The sequence below is a fragment of the Azolla caroliniana genome, unplaced genomic scaffold (genome assembly GCF_043228905.1).
Source record: "Azolla caroliniana isolate FFs.n. ecotype wild unplaced genomic scaffold, voAzoCaro1.0.p SCAF_5, whole genome shotgun sequence".
Classification (NCBI taxonomy): Eukaryota; Viridiplantae; Streptophyta; class Polypodiopsida; order Salviniales; family Salviniaceae; genus Azolla; species Azolla caroliniana.
The window spans coordinates 1,169,425-1,196,641 of NW_028230440.1; the positions used below are offsets into that span (position 1 = coordinate 1,169,425).

The 27,217-nt window shown below is 38.5% G+C and overlaps 4 protein-coding genes across 7 annotated transcripts; 2 read left to right on the plus strand and 2 right to left on the minus strand.

The window, feature by feature from the left end:
* Positions 1 to 3,124: 3,124 nt before the first annotated feature.
* Positions 3,125 to 12,784, plus strand: LOC147863502 (uncharacterized). Of its 2 annotated transcripts, none has more exons than XR_015529773.1 (12): positions 3,125 to 3,962; positions 4,143 to 4,365; positions 4,510 to 5,082; positions 5,196 to 5,283; positions 7,572 to 7,634; positions 8,296 to 8,459; positions 10,260 to 10,335; positions 10,728 to 10,787; positions 10,885 to 10,995; positions 11,193 to 11,387; positions 11,498 to 11,595; positions 12,246 to 12,263. XR_015529773.1 is itself a non-coding variant. In XM_087319358.1 (12 exons), the coding sequence occupies exons 1-12, from the start codon at positions 3,701 to 3,703 to the stop codon at positions 12,556 to 12,558; spliced, it is 2,211 nt and encodes a 736-aa protein (XP_087175484.1). In that variant the 5' UTR covers positions 3,129 to 3,700; the 3' UTR covers positions 12,559 to 12,784. The 2 variants fall into 2 exon arrangements, 1 of the variants encoding a protein (XP_087175484.1); XM_087319358.1 differs by having other exon boundaries at positions 3,129 to 3,962; positions 11,513 to 11,595; positions 12,246 to 12,784.
* A 971-nt stretch (positions 12,785 to 13,755) lies between these two features.
* LOC147863503 (peroxidase P7-like) lies at positions 13,756 to 15,523 on the minus strand. The gene is made up of 4 exons (XM_087320084.1): positions 15,125 to 15,523; positions 14,829 to 15,017; positions 14,519 to 14,687; positions 13,756 to 14,393 (listed from the first exon to the last, which is right to left on the minus strand). The coding sequence occupies exons 1-4, from the start codon at positions 15,497 to 15,499 to the stop codon at positions 13,993 to 13,995; spliced, it is 1,134 nt and encodes a 377-aa protein (XP_087176210.1). The 5' UTR covers positions 15,500 to 15,523; the 3' UTR covers positions 13,756 to 13,992.
* A 1,917-nt stretch (positions 15,524 to 17,440) lies between these two features.
* LOC147863504 (YCF49-like protein) lies at positions 17,441 to 19,409 on the minus strand. Of its 2 annotated transcripts, none has more exons than XM_087319164.1 (4): positions 18,930 to 19,409; positions 18,462 to 18,543; positions 17,778 to 17,846; positions 17,441 to 17,681 (listed from the first exon to the last, which is right to left on the minus strand). In XM_087319164.1, exons 1-4 carry the CDS (start codon positions 19,325 to 19,327, stop codon positions 17,574 to 17,576), a joined length of 657 nt encoding a protein of 218 aa, XP_087175290.1. In that variant the 5' UTR covers positions 19,328 to 19,409; the 3' UTR covers positions 17,441 to 17,573. The 2 variants fall into 2 exon arrangements, with proteins under 2 accessions (XP_087175290.1, XP_087175291.1); XM_087319165.1 differs by having other exon boundaries at positions 18,462 to 18,540; positions 18,930 to 19,403.
* Positions 19,410 to 22,170: 2,761 nt separating this feature from the next.
* LOC147863505 (peroxidase P7-like) lies at positions 22,171 to 24,240 on the plus strand. 2 transcript variants are annotated; one of them, XM_087320169.1, is made up of 5 exons: positions 22,171 to 22,283; positions 22,408 to 22,799; positions 22,897 to 23,085; positions 23,204 to 23,372; positions 23,480 to 24,240. In XM_087320169.1, the coding sequence occupies exons 2-5, from the start codon at positions 22,425 to 22,427 to the stop codon at positions 23,878 to 23,880; spliced, it is 1,134 nt and encodes a 377-aa protein (XP_087176295.1). In that variant the 5' UTR covers positions 22,171 to 22,283; positions 22,408 to 22,424; the 3' UTR covers positions 23,881 to 24,240. The 2 variants fall into 2 exon arrangements, with proteins under 2 accessions (XP_087176295.1, XP_087176296.1); XM_087320170.1 differs by having other exon boundaries at positions 22,229 to 22,283; positions 22,413 to 22,799.
* Positions 24,241 to 27,217: the final 2,977 nt, after the last annotated feature.

Sequence of the window (27,217 nt, forward strand, 5' to 3'; positions counted from 1 at the left end):
TTTTATCGTCATCTTCGAAGGTTAAATATAGCCTACATGCAAAAGTTGAAATATTCTCATGGTGTGTGGAGTTGATGAATGTCTCTTAATTCTTGGGTTTTTTTCCGTTGAAGTGGCTAAGTAGTATGGAAGCAAGGGTGGACATGACGTTGGCCTCTTTGGGGTGAATGGGTGAGTGTGCTTTGCCTATATTGGAGAAGGAGATGGTTTGCTATTGCTTAGTGTAACATGCCAACATAATGAATGTGTGAGGCGTGAGGCTACAAATCCCTCCCATTTGTGCTACATGGTTGTTGCAATAAGAAAGTCTCATTCACAGATGAGCAAGTGCAATGCATCCCATGTTCCAAGCCATGTGTGGATGGCATTGCGTTTGTCTAGTACTCAATGTATCGTTTTGACACGTCCTTAAAACTTTGAGAGAGAGAGAGAGAGAGAGAGAGAGAGAGAGAGAAAAGAAAGAAAGAAAGTTATATTAACGTCTTCTAAGGCCAAAATTAGCCCATGAGACAGTTGGTTTGCAACAAGAATGGGTATTTATCCAATCATCAAAACTAAAATAAAAGTAAAGTAAAAATAGCTTAAGCTAAAAGAGTTCTAGTCATGTACAAAACATAGTATACTTGATAAAAAAGAAGTGACTTTGCACTAAGCCTAATTTCATTTCCACCCAAGCCTCTCGAAAAGAAGTGGGAGGTCAAAGGGTTTTGGTGTGGGTGTGACCCATGGTCCTGGTGTATAGAGTGCCCCAACCATGGCTTTTAGGCGGTGTAGCTCACGTTCCCTTATTTTCTTTATTGCTTCTACATCACATCGAGTTGCTTTGAAACCTAGCATCCAAGGGCATTTGGTTCTTCTTTGATTTTCTGCTTCATCAAGGAAAAGCCTGAGTGGTGCAGGTGTGTCGACATTTGTTGTCTCCCCCTGTTCCTAAAAGACTTCATTTGTTACATGTTGGTGAACATTAGCAACCCTATTGTCAACATTTTGTAACTTATTCTCTCTGTGTTGTTTTAATTCTAGGATGTATCTACCTAATTTCTTTATATCTAGTGTATCTAAAAGTTTAGGGAGGGTGGGAGAGGAACCAAGTATGTCTTGGTATTTGGCCCTTATCTCGGCATAGATGGGACATTTGCATGTAAAGTGGTACTCATCTCTATCTCTACATGGCATAACCTACATATCCTTTCCTCCCTAGGGACTCCATTAATACGTCCATGCTCAATCTCAAGTTGGTGAGATGATATTCTAAGTTGACCAATGGCAACCCTTGGTGCATGTGGTAAGAATACATCCAGGTATTTTGGCCGTGTAATAAAACCTAACTTAGAGAAGTGCATGAAATGTTCCTTATAGTACAACATTTTAGATGGGAGTGGCTCTAGTGGGGTGATCCATTTACATCAAGTGTAAATTTGCCATATTTCTTGGCGTATTACTTTATTTCGGTCCTCATGAGAGATTAAAGTGTTATTAATCGTGTGGTCGTACTTAAGGGGGGGGGGGGGGGGAGGTTATTAATGTCTAGATTGTTCGCAAGAAGCCAACTCACCATCATGCCATACCATGAGCCAGTATAGCCAAACTCATACAATGATCGAGAGGCCTTAAAGGCTTGATGAGATATTCTATCATGTGGTTGGCTATGTATCCAGTGGATAAAGACTACAAGTTGAAAAAATGCTTCTATTAACATCAGGGGTAGAGTGAACTCAGCCCGAATAATGTCATGTGGGACTGTCGATTTGCTTCGGAGTTGGCGTGATAATATCATCACCAATGGTCTCTCTAGGAGCCCAAACTGTTGATGCATACATGAGGGAGGGAGTCACTAATGAGTCAAAGAGCCACCCTTTAGTCCGTGGTTGTTGGAAGTATGCTTGATGGTATTGTCTCTCGAAGAGTGAGAGGAATGCATGTCCTCTCGTAAGTCTATCCTTCATTGAAATTTACCTGAGCGGGCATTGAAAGTGACTCCAAGATAGACATATGATCCAACCACGTCAACTGGGCTATGGGAGATAGTTAGGTGACACTTAGCTCTAACTTGGGCTGACGTGTGGAAGATAAGGACTTTAGTTTTCCCTAGATTCACTACCAATCCTTGTTGTGCACAAAAGTCATCTAAGGCATTAAGGTGCCTTTGTAGGTCGTGTTCAGATTAAGAGAGCAAGACTATGTCATCTACATAGAGCAAGATACGAACTTGCATATCCCCAAGGACTACTCCATTGCCTCCCTTACGAGCAATACAATCTGTGATCTCATCAGTGTAGATCCCAAAAAGAGTCGGAGATAGGGGGCAACCTTGTTTTACACCAATAGTGCTAGTGAAACAATCGGATAGGCCACCTAGGCATCGAACACACCCGGACACTTGTTCATATAGTGCGTAGATGGCCCAAACCATATCATCTGGTATCCTCAAGCTTTTAAGCCTATCAAACAACTGCTCCCTAGGGACCGCGTCAAAGGCTTTGCGGAAGTCCATTTCTTCTTGTGAGCCTTAGTTTGGTCAATTAAGCATCTAAGTGTGAAGATATGATCAATAGCGGAGAAGGCTCGTCTAAAACCAGCCTGTTCAGGTGCACGAAGATTTAAGGTCTCCAGATAATCGCTAAGCTCTGCCTCCATTACCGCACCATATAATTTAGCAAGGGTATGATCTATCATAATGGTCCTATATGTATTTGGGTCCATGCGGTCCCCCCCCTTTATGTATAGGGGCCACTGTGTTCATGGTCCATTGTGGTGGAAAACCCTCAGCGAGGGCACGATTGAAGATTAGAGTTAGCAAGGGAGCTAAGCACTCTCTCGCATATATGATGTGAGAGAGGACCCACGACCTAGGATTAGTAGTCTAACAATAACAACTAAACACTAGGTTAAGCTAATCTCAGTGCTCGTATTGGGGTGATACACTTGTGTGGGTCATGTGTTGTTATGTGTGTGGGTATGGAGACAAGAGATAGGGGACAGAAGGAATAGAAGAAGGAATAGAAGAAGAAGAAGAAGAAGAAGAAAAGGAGAAGCAGGGGAGGTTTGCCGAGGAAGTGAAATGAGAAACGTGAGGAATATGATGTAATGGGCCCCCAACAAAGTCTTTTCTTCATTTCGTTTCTCAACGTGTTGCGATAAACTCAAAATGTGGGTTTTCCAGAGACTGGTCGTTTTTTTGAATGATCTTCCTCCTCTTCTTCTTTGTTCTGTTCAATTACTCTGTAGACAGTGACAGCGAGACAGTGACAGAGACAGAGACAGAGACAGAGAGCTTGACCTTACATCTTCATCTTCTGGAAGAGGAGGAAGAGCATAGTGTTCTCTCTCTTTCTCTTTTGAGAACCATATTGCCTGTAGGTTGACTAGAAATCAATATGACCTGCAGACATTTGAAGAGCAAAACAGAGTAGATATATATTTATATGGTTTTATAGTATACTCCAGGAACCATATCCAAGCGTCCTATAGCTGTGCATCAGACTTGCCTGTATACCCATGAAAATCCTTCAACACTTCATCTGCAAAATTGTGGTGGAATCCAATATTTTTGTACTTGAACTCCCCAAATAAGAATATCCTCATTCACAATTATTCTAGTTTTTTCTGGGATACAATACACACATTTACATATAATTTGGTAGATAGACAGAAGGACGAAAGACAGAGAGAGACAAATAAATAGATAGATGCTGTCCCAATGAAATCTTGGATACCTAAACTAGCTTCGAAAGGAGGGAAGAAGAAAGTAAACAAAGGAAATCCTCAAAGTACAGATGACATCCTCTGGAAACATGAGGATAGTTCAATTCCGAGCACACCACGCCTTGAACGGTCCCGGAATGGTCGTCGACATTTGTCTAAAATTCAGAGCTTCCAATTGGTGCCCAACAGATCATATGATGTTCGGCATGAACCTACCTTGCCCTCTGTGTCGGAGCCTGTTTCCCCGAGAAGATATGGTGAGTTTCTGTCATGAGTTTAAACCTAATTTTCCTTTCAGTATTTTGTGAGTTTAAGCCTTACTTTTCTCCAAATTTCTTTGTTGTGAGTTTAAGTTTAGGATTGGTTCAGTTGTTTTTGAGTTCAAATGTCATATTCCTTTAGTTCTTGATGATCTAATATTCTTTCAATGTCTGAAGGCACACGTGATAATGAAAGCCATGGTCTACAACTGGCACCTCGATATGGGCCATCATCTGATGGCTCTATAAGCTCGGATACTTGCGTATCCTCTGGAAGTGAGTTGGAAAGTTATGGCGTATATTGTGAAAGCACAGGTTTCAGAGAAAGTAAGGGTACAACACAATCAAAATCACAATCAACACTTGATGTATTAAGATCATCCCCAGATAGTGGTTTTGAGTAAGCAAAACACATCTCAACCATTCATTGGCTTAATACTCATGGGTTTCTCATAAAAAAGAAGCTTTGTACATATATACACATCTTGAAGGATTGGTGATCCCCATATCTTCAATTGAAGTATCTGTATGTGTGTATTTTCAGCAAAGGAATTCATGCAATTTATGAGGAAAGTGATGAAAGTACATGTTGTGGAAGCTCACCTCCAGTTCCTGCAACACCAAGAAACGTGTTTGAGCAACCAACAAAAATAGAGGGAATGAAAGGGCGTAACATATGTCCATCATATCAAGGTATCGGTAGAGCGACACCTAACAATAATGTACCTGATCATGGCGGGATGCATGAAAATGCTCATAAAATTCCTGCACAAAGCCCAAGGAGTCATCTTTCAAGTTCAAGACTCACGAGTCCCCACAAAACTCCTCTCCAGAGTCCGAGGAGTACTCTTTTGAGCCCTAGACAAATGGGCCTAGGATGGCATGATGATTCACAACATGGACACCCACTGCCTCTGCCTCCAGCAGTGTCTCCTCGCTCAGTTTCTCCATCGGTAAACCATAACAGGTCGGATGATTCGGGTAGACTTGATCCACAATCTCCATCGACACCATGGTCACGAAGCTCCATGGTAGCTGATGGAAATTGTGGACAGTGGATAAAGGGTGCTCTCCTTGGAAGTGGATCTTTTGGAAAGGTTTACAAAGGCATTCACAGGTAGCTGACAAAACCATGTGGCATTAATAATGGAAACGTTTATGATAAATGAATCCTTTTGTGACATATTTTTGCACTCTTTCTTACTCGTTCTCCTTGCTGGAATGCTGAAGGGAAACAGGGGATTTGTGTGCAATTAAAGAAGTAGAACTTGTTGCAGATGATCCAAGATCAAAAGAAAGTGCTAAGCAGCTTTCTCAGGTTGTTGCAAACTCTTGTCGTTGACATCTTTAGATTTGTTTAGTCAGTTGGGTTCAATGTTCTTATTTAACCTGAAACCTTCAACAGCTCATACATGTCTACATCCATGCATACGTGATTGGTAGACAATCAGTAATGCATTGTGCATATATACATACATATATACACACTACGGTTTCTTTAATACCTTACTGATGGGATACATCAATGTTAGATGAAGACAAAAAAAAGATTGTAATGAAATGATCATCAGGTTAACACTTGCCATATGAGTAGAACATTCAAAGAAGAGAGCGATATGTATGCTCCCACTATCTTATGAGACATGGCAAGCATGTAAAGATTTCCTGTTTGGGGATAGGTTGCCCAGAATGTAGTTTGGTTACTTTATACCCATATTGTCAACAAAGTTCAACATCAAATCCATACAATGAAAATATCTAAGCCTGAATAGGCAGCGCTATGCAGTACATAGCCTCAAAAAAGTTCTGTAAGTATAAGAAGGAAACCATAATTGCTGGTAATGAGTGATTTTTGTAAGAAGGTGGCTGCTCATTTACAAGTTCATAGCATCACCTTTGTTTCCACCAAACCAAATTGTTTTCATCTTCCAAACAACACTGTAACATGTGTCAACCCAGTGATCAGGCTGTAAAAGCACATAAACCTTCTTTTCTGAAAGTAACAAAAGAGGCCTGTCAGAACCCCCAAGCATTTCTAAACCCTTTGAATGGCTTAACTATGCCTTCTTTTGGGTTCTGGGAATGTTACAATGTTTTGATCAATTTATGTACATACATATAAATAAGATCTGCAGGTTAACAACATGAAATGCCTTTGAACTACACGATATCATCATATTAAGGTGATATCTATGAAAGAATGTTGGATGCTTACAAGCATACTATGCAAGTAAATATATGAAACCATGTATCAAATTTTGTTCAAAAAAGACAACGCAAGCATTATCAATCAGAGATGTGCTATTGGACCAAATGAAGAAGGTAGAATATAGTGTCTTAAAGCTTGACATGGCATTGGCCTTTAAGCTAGTCCCAAAAGCCTAAGATGATATATATAGTCCAAAGGTGGGAATAACTAGGATCTGTCTGTTATGTTTGATGTAATATGAAAACCATAAATTAATACATGTGTGTTGAAGATAGAAACAGTACACCATCATTTATATCATTGCAGTTGCATGCTTGAGAATCCAAGCAACTGTTGGCCAACTGTTCCAGATACTATAGTTTATCCTAGGGAATAATGTTGGTACCCGTTTGATCTATTATAGCTAGTATAATGATTCTTTTAGAAACTGCTTTGGGGTACCAAAGACTGTTGCAAAAAGGATCTTTTGTTACCTTTCCCTCGTTTGAATACAAATATTCTGAAAGTTTCTTTTTCTCATTGAACTGATAATTGCTAAGTTTTATTCTTCCTTTCACCCACTTAGGAAAGATGAACCACTCTCTAGTTGTTGGCGTGGTGGTTTATACTGTAGCGTCAAAAGTCATAATTTTGAGAGAACCCAAGTTCGATCCTTGCCATGGGTTGGGCCCCATCTCATTGATCATAATTGGTCTTCCATGGATGTTAAAAATAAACATATCTATCTATCTATTTAAGGGATGACCAGAGACATTTAGGAGGCTTGAATTTATTAGTTTTTCGCATCTCCAGTAAGCTGCTACCCTTAAGGTTTCCCTGTAATTTCTTTCCTCAAATAATTCTCTTGTGTGCACATACATAATTAGGTTTCTTTTTCTGAATATCCATGGACGTGAAGCAATTAGGTCAGCAGTGAAGGTTGGCTAGAACACTCATTGGATTTCATGTTCCCGGGGTGTATTTTGTTGGCACTTTTCTTTTTGTGATTTCCAGATTGTTATCAGAATAATATAAAAAGTATCACCAAGGAGTGATAGGCAGTTGGTCTATTTCTTTTTCTTTCTCCAAAGTTTATCTTGAGGGTGGAACCTAAATTAAGTTCAATTATGGTGGAATAACCTTTTCTACCACCCTTCAAATTGCACATCTTGGTTTAATGCCTTCTGTTTCAAGTCTGCATAGATCCTCCAAATGACATGTATGTAGAGCTCCAAAGGGTTCAGGAATTGGAAACTTTGAGGAAATGTTTTGGGAGCATTATAAGAATTCTTTGCTTGCGAAGTTGAACTGGAGTCCTCCTTATTTACTTATTTGAAGTTTTGATTATTTGGAACATTATATTCGCATGAAAATTTTGGTTCAATTAAGTACTCACTATTGTTATTTTCAATCTTCAGGAAATTATGCTCCTAAGCGTTTTGAGGCATAAAAATATTTTACACTACAAGGGGAGTGAAACGGTAAGTTCATATTTTTATTAATGACGTCTTGGATTATGTGCAATTATCCTTTATGTAGCTAGCATTGAGTGATTGGGTGATTCTCCCTTTAAACACTAAGGTGGCAAAATCGTGATAAGGTTATTATGGTATATGCCTTCACATCTTGTGCATGGCGACAGTAGTTGATGTCCTCATGCTCCCCAAGGAGGATATAAAGAATGCTTGTATTTTTTACAGTAACACATGACATTTTGGCATACATCACCTTGTGTTTTGCACATACTGCCCGTTTTGTAGATTTCTTCACCTAGTTTTATTCTCTGAGGCCAAATATGCAGATGAACCCAATGAACTCATGGGATATAAATCAGCCAACTTTATGATTATCAGATGAAGCAACAACAGGATTTGGATTGTTGCCAGTTAAAACATTGATGATCAGATGTTTACACCACAATAGAGAGGAGGGATGGGGCTGATTCAGTATATGATGGAGCAGACAAAGGAGAGATTATAACTGCTTTTCAAAGTTTATAGAGTAAACTGGCTGACCATAGAAAATGAAATGCCGTGTGAAAAATTGAGGAAAATAAGTTGGAAACAAAGGGATAAGGTGCATAGCATAATGTGATGCATTTGAAATATTAATAAAGAAAACAATGTCTGTATGTGTGAGCAGATTGGCAACAGTTTGTACATATACTTGGAACTTGTGTCTGGTGGCTCTATATATAAATTACTTCAAGAGTTTGAAAATAAAATCCCAGAATCAGTCATCCGACGATATACAAGGCAGATTCTCCTGGGATTGTCATATCTGCATGACAAACAAACAGTTCACAGGTATTCCTTTCTTTGCAAGATGAGTATTATGTACTTTTTATTTTAATATAATTTTTATGCAGGCTATACATTTGTAACGACACAAGTCTTTAAAAAAAGGCCTATGCTCATCCTGTGTATGTAAATGTGAAATTAGTTACTCTCTACAGAATCTTGATTTTCAAAAAGAAATTTACGCTGACATTTGTACAACTGACTGATGCATCAAATTATTTTCATAGAAATGGGAGAGCCACAACTGTGAGAATATAGCGTCCTGTCATATTTCAAACATTTAATCTTTAGCATGGAGTTGTATAATATAGAAAGAAAGAAAATTCATAATGGTCCATAAGAATGACAAATATTATCTCATCAAAATGAGTAACAGAAGCTAAATGTGTTTTTAATCTAACTTCCTAAATATGAAAGGCTTAAATATCTGTAGGCATTTGTAACTGGTGGTGATTAGCACATGTGCCTGATCTCCACAGATGACTATAATTTTTTGCAAAAGAGAGTTAATGAGTAGTGTGTAATCTAAGACATCATGATCGCTATTTTCCTCTATGGTTCAGTTGCACTACTACCATTATGGGTAGTAAAAATTAAGAAAAGTTTGACTCATTGTGGCCACATATGCTTGCAATTGACGTTCAACATTGAAAATAGTACTCCATTCATTTTAGATCTACAAATATAGTTAAGCATACTTACATAGGTGTATGTGAATATGTATATGGCCTCAATGGCTGCATCGTTGTTCTTGCTGCCCTCTAAGATAGAAGCTTGTTGGGTGTGTAAAGTCAAGAGATACCTTTGTTGTTCTCTGTATGTGTGGATCTCAGTGTTATATGTCATCAATGAGTGTTTCACCTGATGTAGCATTTGTGGCATACCCTCTTGTTTTTTTCTAGAACTCATTAAACCATTAGAGAGTGAAATAATTGAAGACTGACCACTATTTGGAGACCGTTCACATGTTGAAAGTTTGTGCGCTGGAGGAAAGAAAAAAAACCCAACTTGATACTTGGTGTTCATTCAGGTCTTTTCTTGAATCTTACTCAACACAAAGAGGTGATTCATACTTTGAAGAGTCTGATTGGGAAGGGAGAACAATAATTGTTATTTCCAGTAAAATTCCATTATTCAAGATGATGTTAACAATTAGGGGGCTTCTACATATTCGATGTCTACTATTGTTTTATCTCATAAGTAATCACCAACTGGCATCTGAATATGTTAGTAGACTTTATTTTTCTGTAGATAGTTCATGTCCAGAATGCACCTGATTCCAATATCCAAAAATCAAAATATCTTCTTGATTTGGTGATCATCCACCTGTGTATCAAGTTTAACTTTCAAAAAGTTCTAGAAAGTTTCTTTTCGGGCCAGAAGTGATGCTCAATAGATTTTAAATAACTGCCACTAATGACGCACTCTTTTGAAAGAAGTCATACGGATGATGTGTTTGAAAAGTATTTTTGTTTCTAATTTCTTTCTTTTATATAATATTGAAGATTTAATTATGACAATCTTGATGTTCTATACCCTTCAGCTTTATTTAGTATGTTCTGGATTGAAGCGTGTTTTCATACTGTGTTTTCTATATTGCTAATGTGCTTGTTTCTAGTGAGTTTTCCAATTTGATACTCTGTAGGATAGGAAATCACATCAAGTCCATATGACTGGAAATTTATTTAGTTCTCTTCAACAATGTAGTTAATTGTATGTTTTCTTCTTGATGAAATGAGGCTTTTAATTTTCGTCTTTCTTTTGCATGCACATTTTCTGACACTCAGAGGATTATACCTTTTGTAGGGACATTAAATGTGCCAATGTTCTTGTAGACCAAGATGGGGTCGTGAAGCTGGCAGATTTCGGCATGGCAAAACTTGTAATACCTCTACTCATGTTTGATGAAATTGTAATTTTTTTATGTCCTGTTACTTTTTGCTTCTGATTTTGCTCTATTGCCAATTGGAGCGCATAGGGAATTACTGTTGTTTGTATCTGAGTTAGCACTTATGTTGGTTCATATTCTCTATCTCTTTCTACCCATGTTTTATTAATTGGGTTTTATTTCCATGTTACTTTCGATTGTTGATTTTGCTCAGATGGAGCTTGTAGTGGCTCACTAGTGTTTGCATCTCAACAAACATTATACCCCAGTTCTTAGTTTATTGCTTGGTTACTAAGAAGTTTCGAAGTTTGTATATTTGATGTGTAACCTGATAGTTGTATTTAAGATCTGCATTATTTGTTAAGCTTAATATCCTATCCTTGCAGATTGGTAATGAGAAAGCTCAACTTTCATTCAAGGGAAGTCCTTATTGGATGGCACCGGAGGTGACACATACATTCAATCATAATATTTTGTAACATATTTCAAAGCCACTTTTTCCTATTCATTTAATGTATTTTTTTTTTTGCATTCTATATATAGGTTATCCAACAAAACAATGCAGGTTTTGAAGTTGCTGTAGATATATGGAGTCTCGGTTGCACAGTCATAGAGATGGCCACTGGCAAGCCTCCATGGTTCCAATATGAAGGAGTGAGTTTATAGCTTTCATGTAGTCATATTCACCAAATAATGATTCAAGAAAAGTAACTCTTTATTTCTAACTTTTCCTATACATATAGATAGATCTATGTATTGTTACACCTACATTATAATATTCGAGACACTGCTTTTTAGGCAACCTATGGATTATACACCATAATGATATCATATGGTTTTCTTTGGTCCAGTATGCGGCAATGTTCAAGGTGATCAATTGCCATGATGTGCCAATCCCTGACACATTATCACCTATTGGACGTGAATTCATACGACTGTGTCTGCAAAGAGACCCAGCAAAACGCCCATCAGCATCTACATTACTATGTCACCCCTTTGTTCAGCTGGATCGATTTATGCCATCCAATAGAATTTCACTCTCAGAGGTCCATACCATTTTGGCCAAAGAAAAAAACCTTGATGGCCTAAAAATTGATGATAATGCAAGTAACAAAAGTAATTTATGCATGTTCTTTTTTATCTCATTCCCAACTAGTGATTTTGAATATAGGCTGTGGTCGAGAGAATGACACGAAGGGAATATACCACTTCTGATATTGATCATGATCGAGTGACTATACAACCTACATTGAGGTTAGTAGACTTGTTAGTACAAGATACATATGTATATAGTTTTGTTTTGTATGTTTTAAATGAAACCGGAGCTTGCGTTGATTGGAGATACAGCCATGAGTCATGTCTACATATACTTAAAAAACAGGCCTGTATTAACTGTTTCAAAATTGTGAGGTGGCATCCTTCGAACAGATGTATAGGACAGCCATGAACGAACACACACAAAGATGTGTGTTACTTAAAACAGCCTTGACATATATATATGTATATATATATATCCAAACACCCCAAACTTTCCTTGGTTTTCAGAAATATCCTCACTTGGTTCTCTGAAAAATCACTAGAGCATTGATATCCAAAATTTTAGGAGCATTGGTTTGGTGTTCTATTTCATCTATACATTTTGGTTTTGTACTTCCCCAATATGTAGAACCATGTATATACACACATGTATATGTTGATAGATCACAGTAATATTTATGTTAGATCATATTAAGCTGGTATAAGATCTTCTATGAATTTTTAATGTTTTGTATGAAATATGGTTTGCCGCAAGTAGATAGGGCTGTTTGGAGATGGTTCCATGTTTCCTATTTGTTGTGCCTCCTTTGACATTTCTTCCTCCATATCATTTGGTTGAATGTGGTCTAATATATGCTTGCTTGTAGTGATCCTGCTATTGGATCAACAACACACATGAAGCGAAGGGCAGGGCATGTCTCCCCACAACCATCTTTCCAAGCTCTGATGCATGTGTCACAGTCAGTTCCTTTGCACTCTAATATCCCGAATTCCCAACTCGTCCCCGAAAATCGTGTCCCTATTTCAAGCAAGAGGTTCATTGGCAAATATGAACCAAATATTGCAAAGATGAGGCTTGTTGACCACCATGAGAATCAATCCAGAGAAATATCAAGAACAGCTACACCTATTTCAAGCAAGAGGTTCACTAATAAATATGAGCCAAATACTAGATTTTAGACCCCAAAGGTATGTACAGATGTGTACAGTTAATGAACGGCCAAAGGCGTAATTAAATTTGTACAATTTTTGTGGATTATTAGCATGATCAGAGGGACACTTTGTATTCTTGTTAAGGGTTAGTGGGATGCTTCTACTTGCTCTTAGTTGTTGCATATGCTACTTTTGAATACTGCCTCTTAGAATTTTTAGGGCACATAGAAAATCAGATTATTTTTTTCTTGTACATTGTTTGCACAACCTTGTTTTCTATAAAGGAAAAGGAAAAAAAGGACTTCATATATGTAATTTATACAACTTCGTGGGCATGCCTAATCTACATCAGCAAAGAGTTTTTAGATTAGTTTTTGATCAATTGATGTTGAAAGGAGATATTGAACATATCCATAGGTTGAAATTGAAAGTTGAGCTGGTATCAGGAGTTTACTATTCAATTTTGAAATAAAGATAACCCATACTATTCAAGTTTACTAGTCTTATTGGCTGACCATCTTGCATTGATTTTTGTTTTTGATATGCATACATTGACAACAACGAGTAGCATTGTTTGAATGCTTACCTAGATATATATGAATCTACTTTTTTGAAACATATAATTCAGCAACTCAATTTCTCAATTTGAGTCAGATTCTCATTTATTAGTCCACAGATCTTTATATATTGACCTTGGAAGATATCATCTATAATTCAAAAGTTGATTTGCCAAAGTAAATCTGGTGTTTTGAAGTTCTTTACAAAATCCATGCCATGTACTAATACGTTCTCCTCAATACCCTGAGAAGTGGATGTATTGGTCGTATCATCTGGACTTGTAGGCATTTGATGTGAATGTAGCAAGACTTCAAGTATTATCTTCTTGTTAGAAATGGATCCATAGGTTTATGTGATACAATGTTATGGAAATAAGTACTTGAAAAGTTTACTCAGTGTGACAAGTGAATCCACATAAAGAACGTAGTGTTGTGAATTTGTCATCCATGAAATAGAATAATCAAGTTGAAAAATTTACCCCATGAAAGATGTGGTGTGACTAAGTAGTTTCCTAGCATTGGCACATGCATGAGCCTGAAACCAAGATCTGAAGGTTATGTTTGTGATGTGTGAGTGAGAGTTATTTTCGCCATATTTTTCCTTCATTTGGGGTTTCGTAGTTTGCACTAATAATATCATATCCTTTAGTAGACATAATCATAGCCATTTGTAGGGGAATGAGCATTCTTCATTACACGAAAAGAGAGATACAAATTGGAGACGAGGTAGGGAGCCGCTTATGCAGCTCTCCGTTTCATAGGGATGAAAAACTAGTCGGAATGATGAACTAATTAATGCTTAGGAGTTATTCGACTTGATGCAAAGGTGACTTCAAAACATGACCAGCCATAAAAAAGAGAGGGTGAAGCAAACAAGGGGGTTTCATGAGTGGCATATTGAATGTCAATTGGGAGCAGAGCATCTCTTCCGAATGACTCCCTGATTGCCAGTGAGCACGCCTAGTTGGCTCATCTTGACCATGGAGATGCTGAATTGTTGGAAGAACTGGGCCTGATTTTGGGCGTACAGTTGAACGAGTTGCATGGTGTCAGTGGCATTCAAGAGCTCGGCATCGGTGTGAAAGATGGCCCTCTTGGCCAATATGTTCTGGAAATAGGCATTGTCGAACAGATCCTCGGTGATGAAGTCTAGGTGGACGGTTTGGCGTTGCTTGGCCGGACTGTTGGCGGGCAGGCAAATTCGAGATAGATTGGCAGCGAAGGCCGGGTTTAGGTCCGGCGACACGATAGGTGTGATTTGTGGATCCACAATCCGGCAATGAGCGCGGCCGATCGTGTGTGCTCCTGGAACAAAATTGGTAGTAAACATATAAATTTAAGGTCTCAGTAGGTAAAGAATTTTGCAGGGGGTTTGATTGTGTAGGGGTATAGCTCGCGACAGAAACACATTTTGCGGGGCATGGATTTACCGGAGAGGGACACGAGGTCTCGGCTATCCAATCCGTGATTCTGGAAGTTCTGTTTCAATGCAGTGATGCTGAATGTTGGGGGAGGAATATTATTGATTACCGTCTGATTTGTTGCGGCAGAGAGGCTATCTCGACGCCCAGTTGCGATCGGGATATTTGGCCCTCCAACCTGCAGAGATTAGATGGGAAGACATGGATGGACAGGACATATCATATCACTAATGGGTACATGACACACACACACACAAAAAAGGCATAGCTTTTTTTGTTTTTTGTTATAGAAAAAGAAGAACCCGGAGCATATATGTACCAAACGAACTGCAATGGCTGTCGATAGGGCTATGGTATCCGCGCAAGACACGACCCCGGGGCACACTTGTTCCAAGGAAGCCTTGATGTTGTCGAGAAGTTGGACGGACGAAATGCGGATGGACTGGTTGTTCGGAGTCGCGGTGAGTTCGGTGGTGGGCCGGAGGAGTAGAATGGACGCATCACAACCCTATTATGATGGGTATCAAAACCAAATTATGTCCAAGTTGTTTAGATTCTAAATGGACGTGGTATAACCATCCCTCCCGCAGTTGTATGAGAATTGATTGTAAATACCTGGACAAAACAATCGTGAAACATAATGCGAAGGATGCCAGCAGCTTGGCCCGGGTTGTTTCGAATGATGGGTGCAAGTTGGTTTTGGATGACATTAAAGACTTGTGGGCAAGAAGTGCTATAGAAATTTGGGGACATCCCTACAGGTGTTGGCACATTATTAACATTGGGTGTAGGATAACTAGAAATCGTGGGAGGTTTGGTGTTTGGATTCGGCGTGGATGTGACGGGCCTAAATTGAGCGTTCGACTTAATGACACTCAAATCGAGCCACATTAACATGCACATGATCAAATGTAGCTGCACCGCAATCCTCTTATTCATTTGTACATCATGGTGGAAGGAACGTTTGTTGGATAAGTTTGTTGCTGCCATGATGATGTGGAACTTGCCTGGTAGCTGCAATATAAAATCATAAATTAACGTTTATATGCATCATGTTAAAACCTACTGGATGGATGATGGGGTCTAATTATGATTAGGCATCTTAATTACCTTTTTAGGATGAAGCTTGATTTATGACAAAAAACTGATGCCTAGAGACCTAAAGGATTAGTTGAAGACTGATGGGTAGGGTGAGCTGAACTTGACACTTACAAACTATATATAGGCGGGTGTGTGAATGTTTTTGTAATACCTATCCCAATATATTCTATCTTTCTTTAGGTTATCATTTCTTAACTACTCTCACTAGATGAGTGAGTGAGTGTGGTTGTGGAATAGCTTACAAGGGCCTTTTCTTATACTTTTCGGATCTTTTTGGTCTCTCCTTAGCTACCATCATTACCCAAAGTAAGTGATCACATAATGTATCTACGTGCTACCCATGCTAAATGTTATAGAATGGCACCATTCTTGTAGTATGTTTATATACGCTCTGCATAATATTACTTGACTGATGCTATTTACCTAAGGCAAACACAGGATAATGATTCAGCTCTCATAAAAACAGTTGGAAGAGAAGAGCAAATGATCTCTAAGAGAGAATAATAATTGAATGAGAACACGTATTGAGCAGATTTGAACTCACACCTTTCGAACGGGCACACTAATTGGTCCGCTGTTTAAAACTCATTTTTACTAAATGTTTTCATCAATAATTGAATTGACACTCTGCGCTCATCCGGTGAACCATTGAAGCCCATGTTTTGTTTGTGGATAGTTTTCTTCGTGCATGTAGTAGAGTAATTTCGTTGAAATTCATAAAACCCTTCTTTGCATTGGCACATAATTTCTAGAAATGTTTTTAGCGAACAGGCACTGATTTCTCAAACATTCAATATATATTTAGTACTATATGGTTGAGTAAAGCAATGTGGCAATTTCCAATAAGAATTGACACAAATTCACCTAGCATTTCTAGTAAGCGAGAGCAACTTTGTCCATAACACTCCTACCGTCTACGTAAGGGTCAAATGCAAAGCAAATATGGCAATGAAAAAAAGGTTACTTCCAGTTGGCAAGGTTTAAAAAGCCGACACTTATTTCAAAGACATGTTATGTTAACTCTGGGTGATGAAGAGTAATTGTCCACATACTTCCATTCCACTCATAGGTAATTGTCCACAAAGCAAGGTCGTGGCACATTAAAGATGTTTACGGCCAGTCCCATTAAAGTTGTTGGACTGCTAGCATCTACTTGCATTTGCAGAAAGCCCATCATAAAACGAAATGACCATACATTATGTGGGAATCATGGGTTCTTATTGAAGAAGCATCTTGCCCTACAAATATTTCCCCCATCGAAGTGTTAATACTCTTATAGCTTAAGTAGGTAAGACAATCATATTCTATCATCAACCAAAAACCCTTGCATCTAGCAAGGCAATTTCCCATTTAAAAAGTCCTTATTTTCGCTCGATCAAAACTATGCACAAGTGTTTATACACATTGATATACATGATTTCTTTGGTTACTTGAAACCAAACTAATACAACTGAAATTGTCTAATGCATAATCTTTAGTACCATTGAGATAATAATCCTAAAATTTCAATTTCCTATACTCACCAAACAAAACCAGTAGAATTAATCAGAGTGTTCAGCAATCGCCATAGACTTAACTTGAGTAGGTTGTATTCATTTGGGCCATTTAACCTATAGCAAATCTTGGCTGTATTCATACACATTGGTATACATATTTTGTTTGATTTTCTAGAAATCGAACTAATGGAAGTTATATTATTTGACCCATATTCTTAGTATTATTAATGCAACATTCATTGAATATATAAATTTCTATTATTAAACAAAAATTAATAGCATAAGTAGGAGAATGTTGTTTGCATAACATATCACTGCTAAATACGAGAATGTGACAACCAGAAATCATTAATCCAATCATGGTTCATGTACAATTTTTGTGCTTGGTAACCAAAGAAAATATTCTGATTAAGAATATTAAGAGATTTTAACTCCGAAAGTTCACTTGTGGGTATGTTATGTCCACATCACTTCTCAAGATTTTGGTTCTGGGATGATTTATAGATTCGATATGCAGCTAGCCACATGGTGAAATTGCCTAGGAATGTCAAGCCAGCTTGTAGAACCACCAAGATCTACAAACAAAACACACATATATAAGAGTAAACAGCATTGGCGTCAATAAGCTTGGGTAAAACTAACAGAACAAATTTGAAGCATTAAGAAAACACCTCGAGGGAAGGAGCATTATAGAAGAAATGCCATGTACATGCACACATTGCACCGCCCAATAAAGGAACCTTGAGCATCATCCAGGTAAAAACAAAACCAAACAAAAAATTAGCAAAGAAAAATAGTTGGTTAATACTGAAGTGTTGGCTATGGAAATAATTAGAAAACTGGGATTGAGTATTTTGATTCAAAGAGAAAAAACACCAAAATAACCCTCAGAACCCATTTTACGAGGGGATAAACAGTGCAAGATTTTAACATCTCTAACAGATTGTGGTATGTAATTTACAGGGGGATAAACAAGGTTTTACCATCACAAACCATAGGAGTATATGGTTAATGTTGATATCGTAAGAACTTTGGAGAATTGTCATAGTGCTTGGGTGATATTTGGAGACCATCCCCAACGAAGAACCTCAGGTAAGGATACAAGGTTTTATGCCCCTAGGTTAGAAGTCATATATGTATATAGTATATACATACATACAATTGCTCAATTGCTAAGTTTGCCCAATGGAGACCAGGAGCTCATAGGTTCAACCCAAGACCTTGGGCTAGTAGTGTAACCAACTTGCTATTAACTACTAGGGTAAGGTAATTACGATATATCTATCTATCTATCTATCTATCTATCTATATATATATATATATATATATAGAGAGAGAGAGAGAGAGAGAGAGACCATCCCCCACGAGAGGCCTTTCCACGCAGCATTTCCAGGTGTATCACCATACTCCCACACCAATGCCATAGCTATGACCCTGCTAGGACAGGGACAGAGATTATTATCAGAACGTTCACAACAACGATATGTGTGTGTGTGTGTGTGTGTGTGTGTGTGTGCATTTGCAGGGGCCCAACATGATCCATGGGACCAAACCATCAGCGACAGAGCATGTACTTGTTTACTTAGATTTCTTCAAATCTATATATATCAATTAACGTCTATATGACACATATTGGAGGTTATATGTAGTAATATGTGAGTGTGTCAATGTGTGTGTACAACTAATAACAAATAAGATAGAACAGAGCAAGTTATTGCATAGATCTTCTGATGACAAAAACATATTTTTCTTGTTCTTAGTATGTGTATGTGAATATGTATATGTATCTATGTAGAGATTATATGCATGTATGTATAAAATACCATTCAACAACGCTCGCGACATGAATGGACCATGTTGGGAGGGATAGAGCATTGGGCGGTTCTCTAGACATCCAATCCTCGATCACAGAAGAAGCAACCTCTGCAGAGAAAGAAACAGAAGCAGAAGCCGAATTATGAGATGATGATGCCAAAGTGAAGAGACAACATGCCGCTGCAGTGATTGGTAGAGAAACATTTGATAATCTCCTCCTGTATTCTGTGTACGTAGAATCTGAACAATCTGTCGACGAAGGAGGAGGAAGAGCAGGAGGGATGATTTCAGTGCGTCGATGTGCAGAGGAAGAAACCCTAGAAGATGATGATGATGATGATGATGATGATGAAAGAGCAGAGAAAACCCGAGAACAAAATGGTGCTGAAGTTAACAAATACGCCATGAAATCTGTGCGCTGAAGTGGCACTGCTCGCACGGTATACGTATATGTATATGTATTTAGAGAAATAGCCCTACATGTAATTGTGGTTTCCTTTGTGTGTACAGTGTGTGTAAGCCCATTTGAGGTAATGCTTAAGAGAGAGAGAGAGAGAGAGAGAGCTCGCACGGTATATGTAATCGTGGTTTCCTTTGTGTGTGTGTGTAAGCCCATTTGAGGTAATGCTTAAGAGAGAGAGAGAGAGAGAGAGAGCTTGCACGGTATATGTAATCGTGGTTTCCTTTGTGTGTGTGTGTGTGTGTGTGTGTGTGTGTGTGTGTAAGCCCATTTGAGGTAATGCTTAAGAGAGAGAGAGAGAGAGAGAGCTTGCACGGTATATGTAATCGTGGTTTCCTTTGTGTGTGTGTGTGTGTGTGTGTGTGTGTGATATGCGTACATATGCCCATGTGTGTATATTTATGCTTGCTTATAAGTTATACATATGTTTTATCATGTGAAGTTCACACAATGGATCATGTTGAAACCAAAATGGTTGATCATATTTCCCAATCAAATGGTGTCCAAGTATAGGCAATCGGATTTTTTGAAATCTAGGTAAGTTTCTTTGCATCTCACCACTCTATAACTTTTGATTGATGATTGCCACAATACTGAGACCTCCTACTTCTACACGATGGTTGTCAATCAGAATTTAGACCTCAAAACGTCGTGTATATTTTCATATGACAGTTTTTGTTGAGGTTTTGGCCTCAACATGATGGTTTGTAGTGGCTTGTACATGATGGTTCGGAGTTAGTATATACAGCTCAACAAGGTCATTGGGTGTATATAAACATGGTGATTTCTGCGTAATGGGATCTATTTAAAGGCTCCACACAATGGTTTCTATTACCGACACAATCGTTCAGCCCGACAAGCGTGAGTGGTGAATTTGTGTGTTTTTCTATGTTGAAACCTTGCAATGTAGAAATAGGTGGTTTCCTTTGAGGAGAGAAGATTTGAACCTGTGTGATCTGTTGTTTGAACCCATTCTCGAGTTGACTGAGTTTTTTTGCCGAACTCGTCCATAATTTTTTATGGATGAGAGAGACAAAACTGAACTGGAATTTAATTTAAATGGTGGGCATCTTGCGCCTTCTTTTTCTCTGATGCAAAATGTAAGATTTCCAACGGATTTTGCTACTCCCACTTTCCGCTACTCCAGCTTGTCGCCTTGGGATGTACGAAAACACAGTGAATTCATTAATTGTTGATTCACCTCTGCAAGTTAGGCAGGGGGCATGGCCTCCTGCACCAGCATGTGAAAAAGAATTCGTGGTTTCTTTTTCTAATTCGGAGAGGTTAGAGTTTCAAGCCCGTCCTAGATAGATTATCAAAGGATGTTGAGATTATATCAACGAAGTCATAATCCATAGAGGATTGAGGATTCTCCAAAATAAATCTGCCTTGGATGCTGATAATTGGAACAATTGGATAGATTCTTTTCCCAAGCTTGTTGATTCATAGAATTCACATAAAGATTTGGCATAGCATGACACTTTGAACAATGCATTTTAACTATCATCGACAAAAACTATACTAGTTTCTTCTGTTTTCAAAAATAAATCATCGAGGAAAGAAAATATGGTCATAAGATGGACTAGGAAATTCTATGTAGTTAGGACTTTTTGGACATGGACATCATCCCAAGAGTTGGGTTTTTCACCCATTAAAGCAATTCATGAGCTAGGCTCAAAACGTCATGAAATGGTTCGGTCCAAGGGAACAAATTGAATTAGACACCCCAGTAGTCCTAGCTGTAAACAATGGATATTATGTGTCACACATATTGACCAACGCCATTTACCCTCAGGTAGAAAAATACCAATTAGAAAGAGACAATTTTTAGCTTTAGCTCTAGGGAGTATGTTAGAACGAGGAGGAACCCATGTAACAAGTTTATAATTCACCTTTAATTTTCTCCTTATTAAAGTAAATAATTACGACTATGTTCCTCTAGGAGGGTATAAAGGTTTATAGATTTCACCCCTCATGACAATACTAAGCTCTCTATGTTACCTTACATAAGTAAAAACCTCATGATTAACTATGAATGTTTCTAATGACACTTTGACGATTGGATGGATAACACCATTTTAATGTAAAATTATGAGTAAGCTTTTTACTATAGCTGGAATCAAAGATCAACACAATGTTGGATGCTCATATCTATTGTCAAATTATTGAATCTTGAAATTCGTAATTAGACAAGTTTTACTTGATTGGGGGTAAATACATAGTATGTTCCATCATTGTTGTGCAAACTCTTGCACATAAATAAATGGTATCGTTAATGACAATAAATTGTTAAATAAATAGTTTGACTTCTACAATATTTGAAGGAAGCAAACAAAAGAGTTAATAGGGTATATAAATCTGAATTGATTTAGAGGAATTCCTAATACAACCCTCTTGCTTATACTTCATTGTCAAGGTGATGAGTGGGATCTTAATATCTTGATTAGTGGATTAATATAGTAACTGCAAATAAAGGACTTGTAATGCTTTTTTTTATAAATTGCCCTGTTCTAGAAATAGGGAGTATTTTGGTCCATTAAAGACTTGCATGCCTCAACTACCATGTAATTTTCTAAAGGTTAATCCTCAGTGTAATGTACTCCCTTAGGCAAGTAAATAATTTTCAGTGGTCATGTACTTTGAGGACGATGGCAAGTGATGGTAGCTAGAGAAATGGTAAAGAAAAAGTGAAAAGAGAAAAGAAAAACTTGTCGTTTAAATAAGAGAAAACCATACCCACAATCACTCTCTCATATAGTGGAGTGGTTGAGGTCCTTAGAATATATTGGCATGGGTACATTATATATATGGGTCTGAATTAAAATTCCATGCACTCATTCAGCTTCATCCAAGATACTCTAGGTGCAAGTGCTAATCGTATATCAAGACTTCATTGTAAAAGGTACATTTAATGAATTGGCATTTGTAATGATTAATACCTTCATGAAATGATCACAAGAATTGAATGGCATTTCATTGATAAGTAATGTGATACCAATGAATGTTCATTATGATTGTGCAACTAGGTAAGTTCCACATCATCATGGCAGCAACAAACTTATCCAACAAACGTTCCTTCCACCATGATGTACAAATGAATAAGAGGATTGTGGTGCAGCTACATTTGATCATGTGCATGTTTGTGTGGCTCGATTTGAGTGTCATTAAATCAAGCGCACAATTTAGGCCAGTCACATCCACACCGAATCCAAACAGCAAAACTCCCACGATATCTAGTTATCCTACACCCAATGTTAATAATGTGCCAACACCTGTAGGGATGTCCCCAAATTTCTATAGCACTTCTTGCCCACAAGTCTTTAATGTCATCCAAAACCAACTTGCGCCCATCATTCAAAACAACCCTGGCCAAGCTGCTGGCATCCTTCGCATTATGTTTCATGATTGTTTTGTCCAGGTATTTACAATTAATTCTCATACGACCGTGTGAGGGATGGATATACCACATCCATTTAAAATCTGAACTTAGACATTGGTTTTGCTACCCATTATAGGGTTGTGATGCCTCCATTCTACTCCTCCGGCCCACCACCGAACTCACCGCGACGCCCAACAACCAGTCCATTCGAATTTCGTCCATCCAACTTCTCGACAACATCAAGGCTTCCTTGGAACAAGTGTGCCCTGGTGTCGTGTCTTGTGCGGATACAATAGCCTTGTCAACAGCCATTGCTGTTCGTTTGGTATATGGTCCAGTCTTTTTATAACAAAATTAGCTACGTTTCGCGAACTCTGATGCTTTTTGTGCCATATACGAATGAATGATATATCCATCCATGTCTTCCAATCTAATCTCTGCAGGTTGGAGGGCCAAATATCCCGATCGCAACAGGGCGTCGAGATAGCCTCTCTGCTGCAACAAACCAAACGGTAATCAATAATATTCCTCCCCCAACATTCAGCATCACTGCTTTGAAACAGAACTTCCAGAATCACGGATTGGATAGCCGAGACCTCGTGGCCCTCTCCGGTAAGTTGTCTCTGCAAATTCTTCCTATCTTGAGCTATACCTTCATCAAACCCCTGCAAATTCTTTACCTACTGAGACTTTAAAATATGTTTACCATTTTGTTCCAGGAGCACACACGATCGGCCGCGCTCATTGCCGGTTTGTGGATCCACAAATCACACCTATCGTGTCATCAGACCTAAACCCGGCCTTCGCTGCCAATCTATCTCGAATTTGCCTGCCCGCTAACAGTCCAGTGAAGCAACGCCAAACCGTCCACCTAGACTTCATCACAAAAGATCTGTTTGACAATGCCTACTTCCAGAACATATTGGCCAAGAGGGCCATCTTTCACACAGATGCCGAGCTCTTGAATGCCACTGACACCATGCAACTTGTTCAACTGTACGCCCAAAATCAAGCCCAGTTCTTCCAACAATTCAGCATCTCCATGGTCAAGATGAGCCAACTAGGCGTGCTCACTGGAAATCAGGGAGTCATTCGAAATAGATGCTCTGTTCCCAACTGACATTCAATATGTCACTCATGAAGCACTTGTTTGCTTCACCTTTTTTTATGCCTTATCATGTTTTGAAGTCACCTTTGCATCAAGTGGAATAACTCCTAATCATTAGTTCCTCTTTCTCTAGAATCCTTCCATATCAAACCATTTGATTTGGTCATCCAAATCATCTTGCTTCCAACTTTTTATATCTGGTATGTCATTCTCAATCATTGCTCCACTTACCTCATCATTTCGACTAGTTTTTTCATCGGTATGAAATGAAGAGCTGCATACGCAGCTGGCTTCCTACCTGGTTTGCTAATGGCAGATCGAAATTGTATTTTTCCCATAATACAATATCACGTGTGGTGACTATTTCTCTTGCATTTCTATAATGATTATGACGTGTAGACTTGTTTCTTCCTGTTTCCCTCTATCTTGATCCTCAATTGAGCCACAATACTAAGAATTCAATAACATCACGAAATACAATTTTAGCTCAATCACGTTTTAACACTTTGACCAAGTGAGAATGATTTGAACATTATTTTGGAAAACTATTTGGCACTCTTTCAATATAGCCCTTTCTCTTCAGTGGTAATAGAGTAGAGTGAAATGTACAGATTTCATCTCCTAACACCTTGTTGAGATTGTGGTGTTGTTTGTCCATTTGGGGAATCAATCTCCTTGCCTTTTGTTTGGCTAGAATTGGTTCCATGTGAATTGTTCTCTTTACTTCGCGGACTTCGCAACTCATCTTGTTTGAGATGAGGTTGTTCCTCCTCACTGTTATGCACCCATAACATAGGTGGGGATAGGGAGGGGTATGTTGACTAATGTTAGAAAGGGAATAATGTGATTGGATAAAGGGAATGATAGTTGTATGCATTGTCATGAATGGAGGTCTTTTAAAGAAGCACATCTATTCAAGGGGCCTAGGAAGAAGTAAAATATGAGGCCTCGGTACCCCCATATAAAACACATCACATCAGAAGGCTGAATTTTTTATATACCCATGGTGTGAACTAGGCTTTCGTCACGATGATTGTATTGACCTTTTCCAAGGTACAAGTCATCCTAATATCCATTGGTATGGGACATAGGTGGTAGGATGCCTATGTCGTGATCATAGCTCAAGGTTGGTCGAGATAATTGGGTTCTTCTATCCACTCTATTCACCTTTCTTTTACTTTTATTTGGTCTATTGATTAGTAAGAAATTCTTAACACGTAGGTGCCTCCCACCTCGATCTTAATCATTGTCCTTGTGGTTATAATATGTCTATCTGTGCATTGAAATTATACAGTCTAAAAGACAGATTTAAGTTTTCATAGGTCACATAAAATATGGTCTTGATTTTGTACTTCAGACTTTTCTATTTCAAATGTAGAAACTAATCCCGCAAAAATAGACCACACTCAAGTAGGCATGGAATACTATACTGATGGTTTATCTCTAGTTGATGCTTCTAACAAAACCAATTGCCAAGGTGCGATGGCCTCAAGTAAGGTCACCATAGCCTACATATTCCCAACAAGTATTCTACAATTTGGATCCAACCACACCCCTTGATGCCATCACCTCCCAACTCTCAATTATACCCCGTGCTTCTACAACACTCCTTCCAGACACCATAATCTTGGGAATATGGGCCAAAATCATTTGCGCAACCAAGATTGCAAAGAGATGCATATACAACTTTGAACATATTTATGCCTTGGAGAGATTACACGAAACACAGCCCAAATGTGGAACTGTAGGACTGTTATGAATAGCCTGAATGTAGAGTGGAACTCAATACTTACATCAAGGTCAAAGAGGTATGAGCCCCAAGTCAACCAAGATTTAGGACAGCTTCTCTAGCACCCACAACATCCTTGCATTATGTAACTTGATTAACAAACCAAACGTACCCAAGAAGAGATTGTATCAAAGCCACCTTCCATACTATACAAGGTAAAAACTCTTAGAAGAACTATGCACTTGAAATTCCCTCTTTCATGGCTATATACACTATTAAGATCAAATGTTGGGATAAGTTTGGTGTCCATGGAGGCTTTCAAAAGATAATCATCACAAGCACCATTGGTATGAAGCCAAGATGCCCATTCTCCTCTGCTCTCTTTTCACTCTACCTTGACAAGGTAACAAAATACATCATACGTGGAGGTGGTGAAGGAATCGACATATTAAATACACTCATTCACATCCTTCGTTAGCTAATGACAAAATCTTGGTCTCATTCTAATGCCTTACATGGTTTTGCTACAAAAAAGGGATCATGTAAACCTAGGAAAGACTAAGGCCATGATCTTCCACACTTCTGCTCCGACTCATAGAGAAGCTACCACGAGTACAAGATTAAGTAGTGGATTCCTATGAGCTAGGCTTCACCCTACCACGAGTACAAGATTAAGTAGTGGATTCCTATGGGTCACATTTACCAGCACAAGTGTGCACTTCTCTATGACCCAAGCCAGCAAAGATCCACTCATTCAATGATATGCAACTCTAGCCAAGCTAGAACGAGAATGCCACCAAAAATAGTTAAAATAGCCTCATCACAAAGTATGGTTATTCAACACCTTGATCATCGATTCCCTCATGTATGGTGCACCAATATAGGCCATAAGCCTCCCCATGTACATGTCGGCAATGTCCACTAGATATGATATCGTCATGGATGATACGTATCATAGCATCTACCAAGACGACATCATCTATTTTGAATTGGCAACACTCTCCCAGATGATGGAAATAATATTTTAGACAATGAACCTCATCAACCAGATTGAAACCATACACCTGAAAGGATTACATGTGACTCATTTGAAGCATCAAAGCAAATGGCAACAGTAGAACATGCCATGACATTGAGAACTTGCCATCCAATATTGTACCCCTCTCTAAAATGATGAAGGGAACAAGGTACTGCAGCAAGATCTATGCAACCCTAAACCCAAAAGACTTGGCCTATTACAAAAATCATTTCATGAGCTTTTCATAGGATGGATTCACACACCAGGATACATGGATGTTTACATGTCCCATAGTGTTCACAGTGCAACTGCCAATAGGTCAACTGAGAGTTTCCTCTCACCAATTACAGTTTGAGATAGGATGAGCACTTTGCATACCTAGACCCAAAATGTTCAACAAATTATATAAATAAGAGATCGAAAGAGAGTTACATTTTGTTTGTATAGGTGCCCAACTTTCAACCAGGTAACAAAGCAATATCTACCCTCTACATGGACTCCACCATTCAACGAATGATGGACAAGGCTAACCCACAACAGTTTGGCCAAATGTCGTTCAAGCTTCAAAAGCATAGAGAATCAATCCAGCCATTAGCATGTGG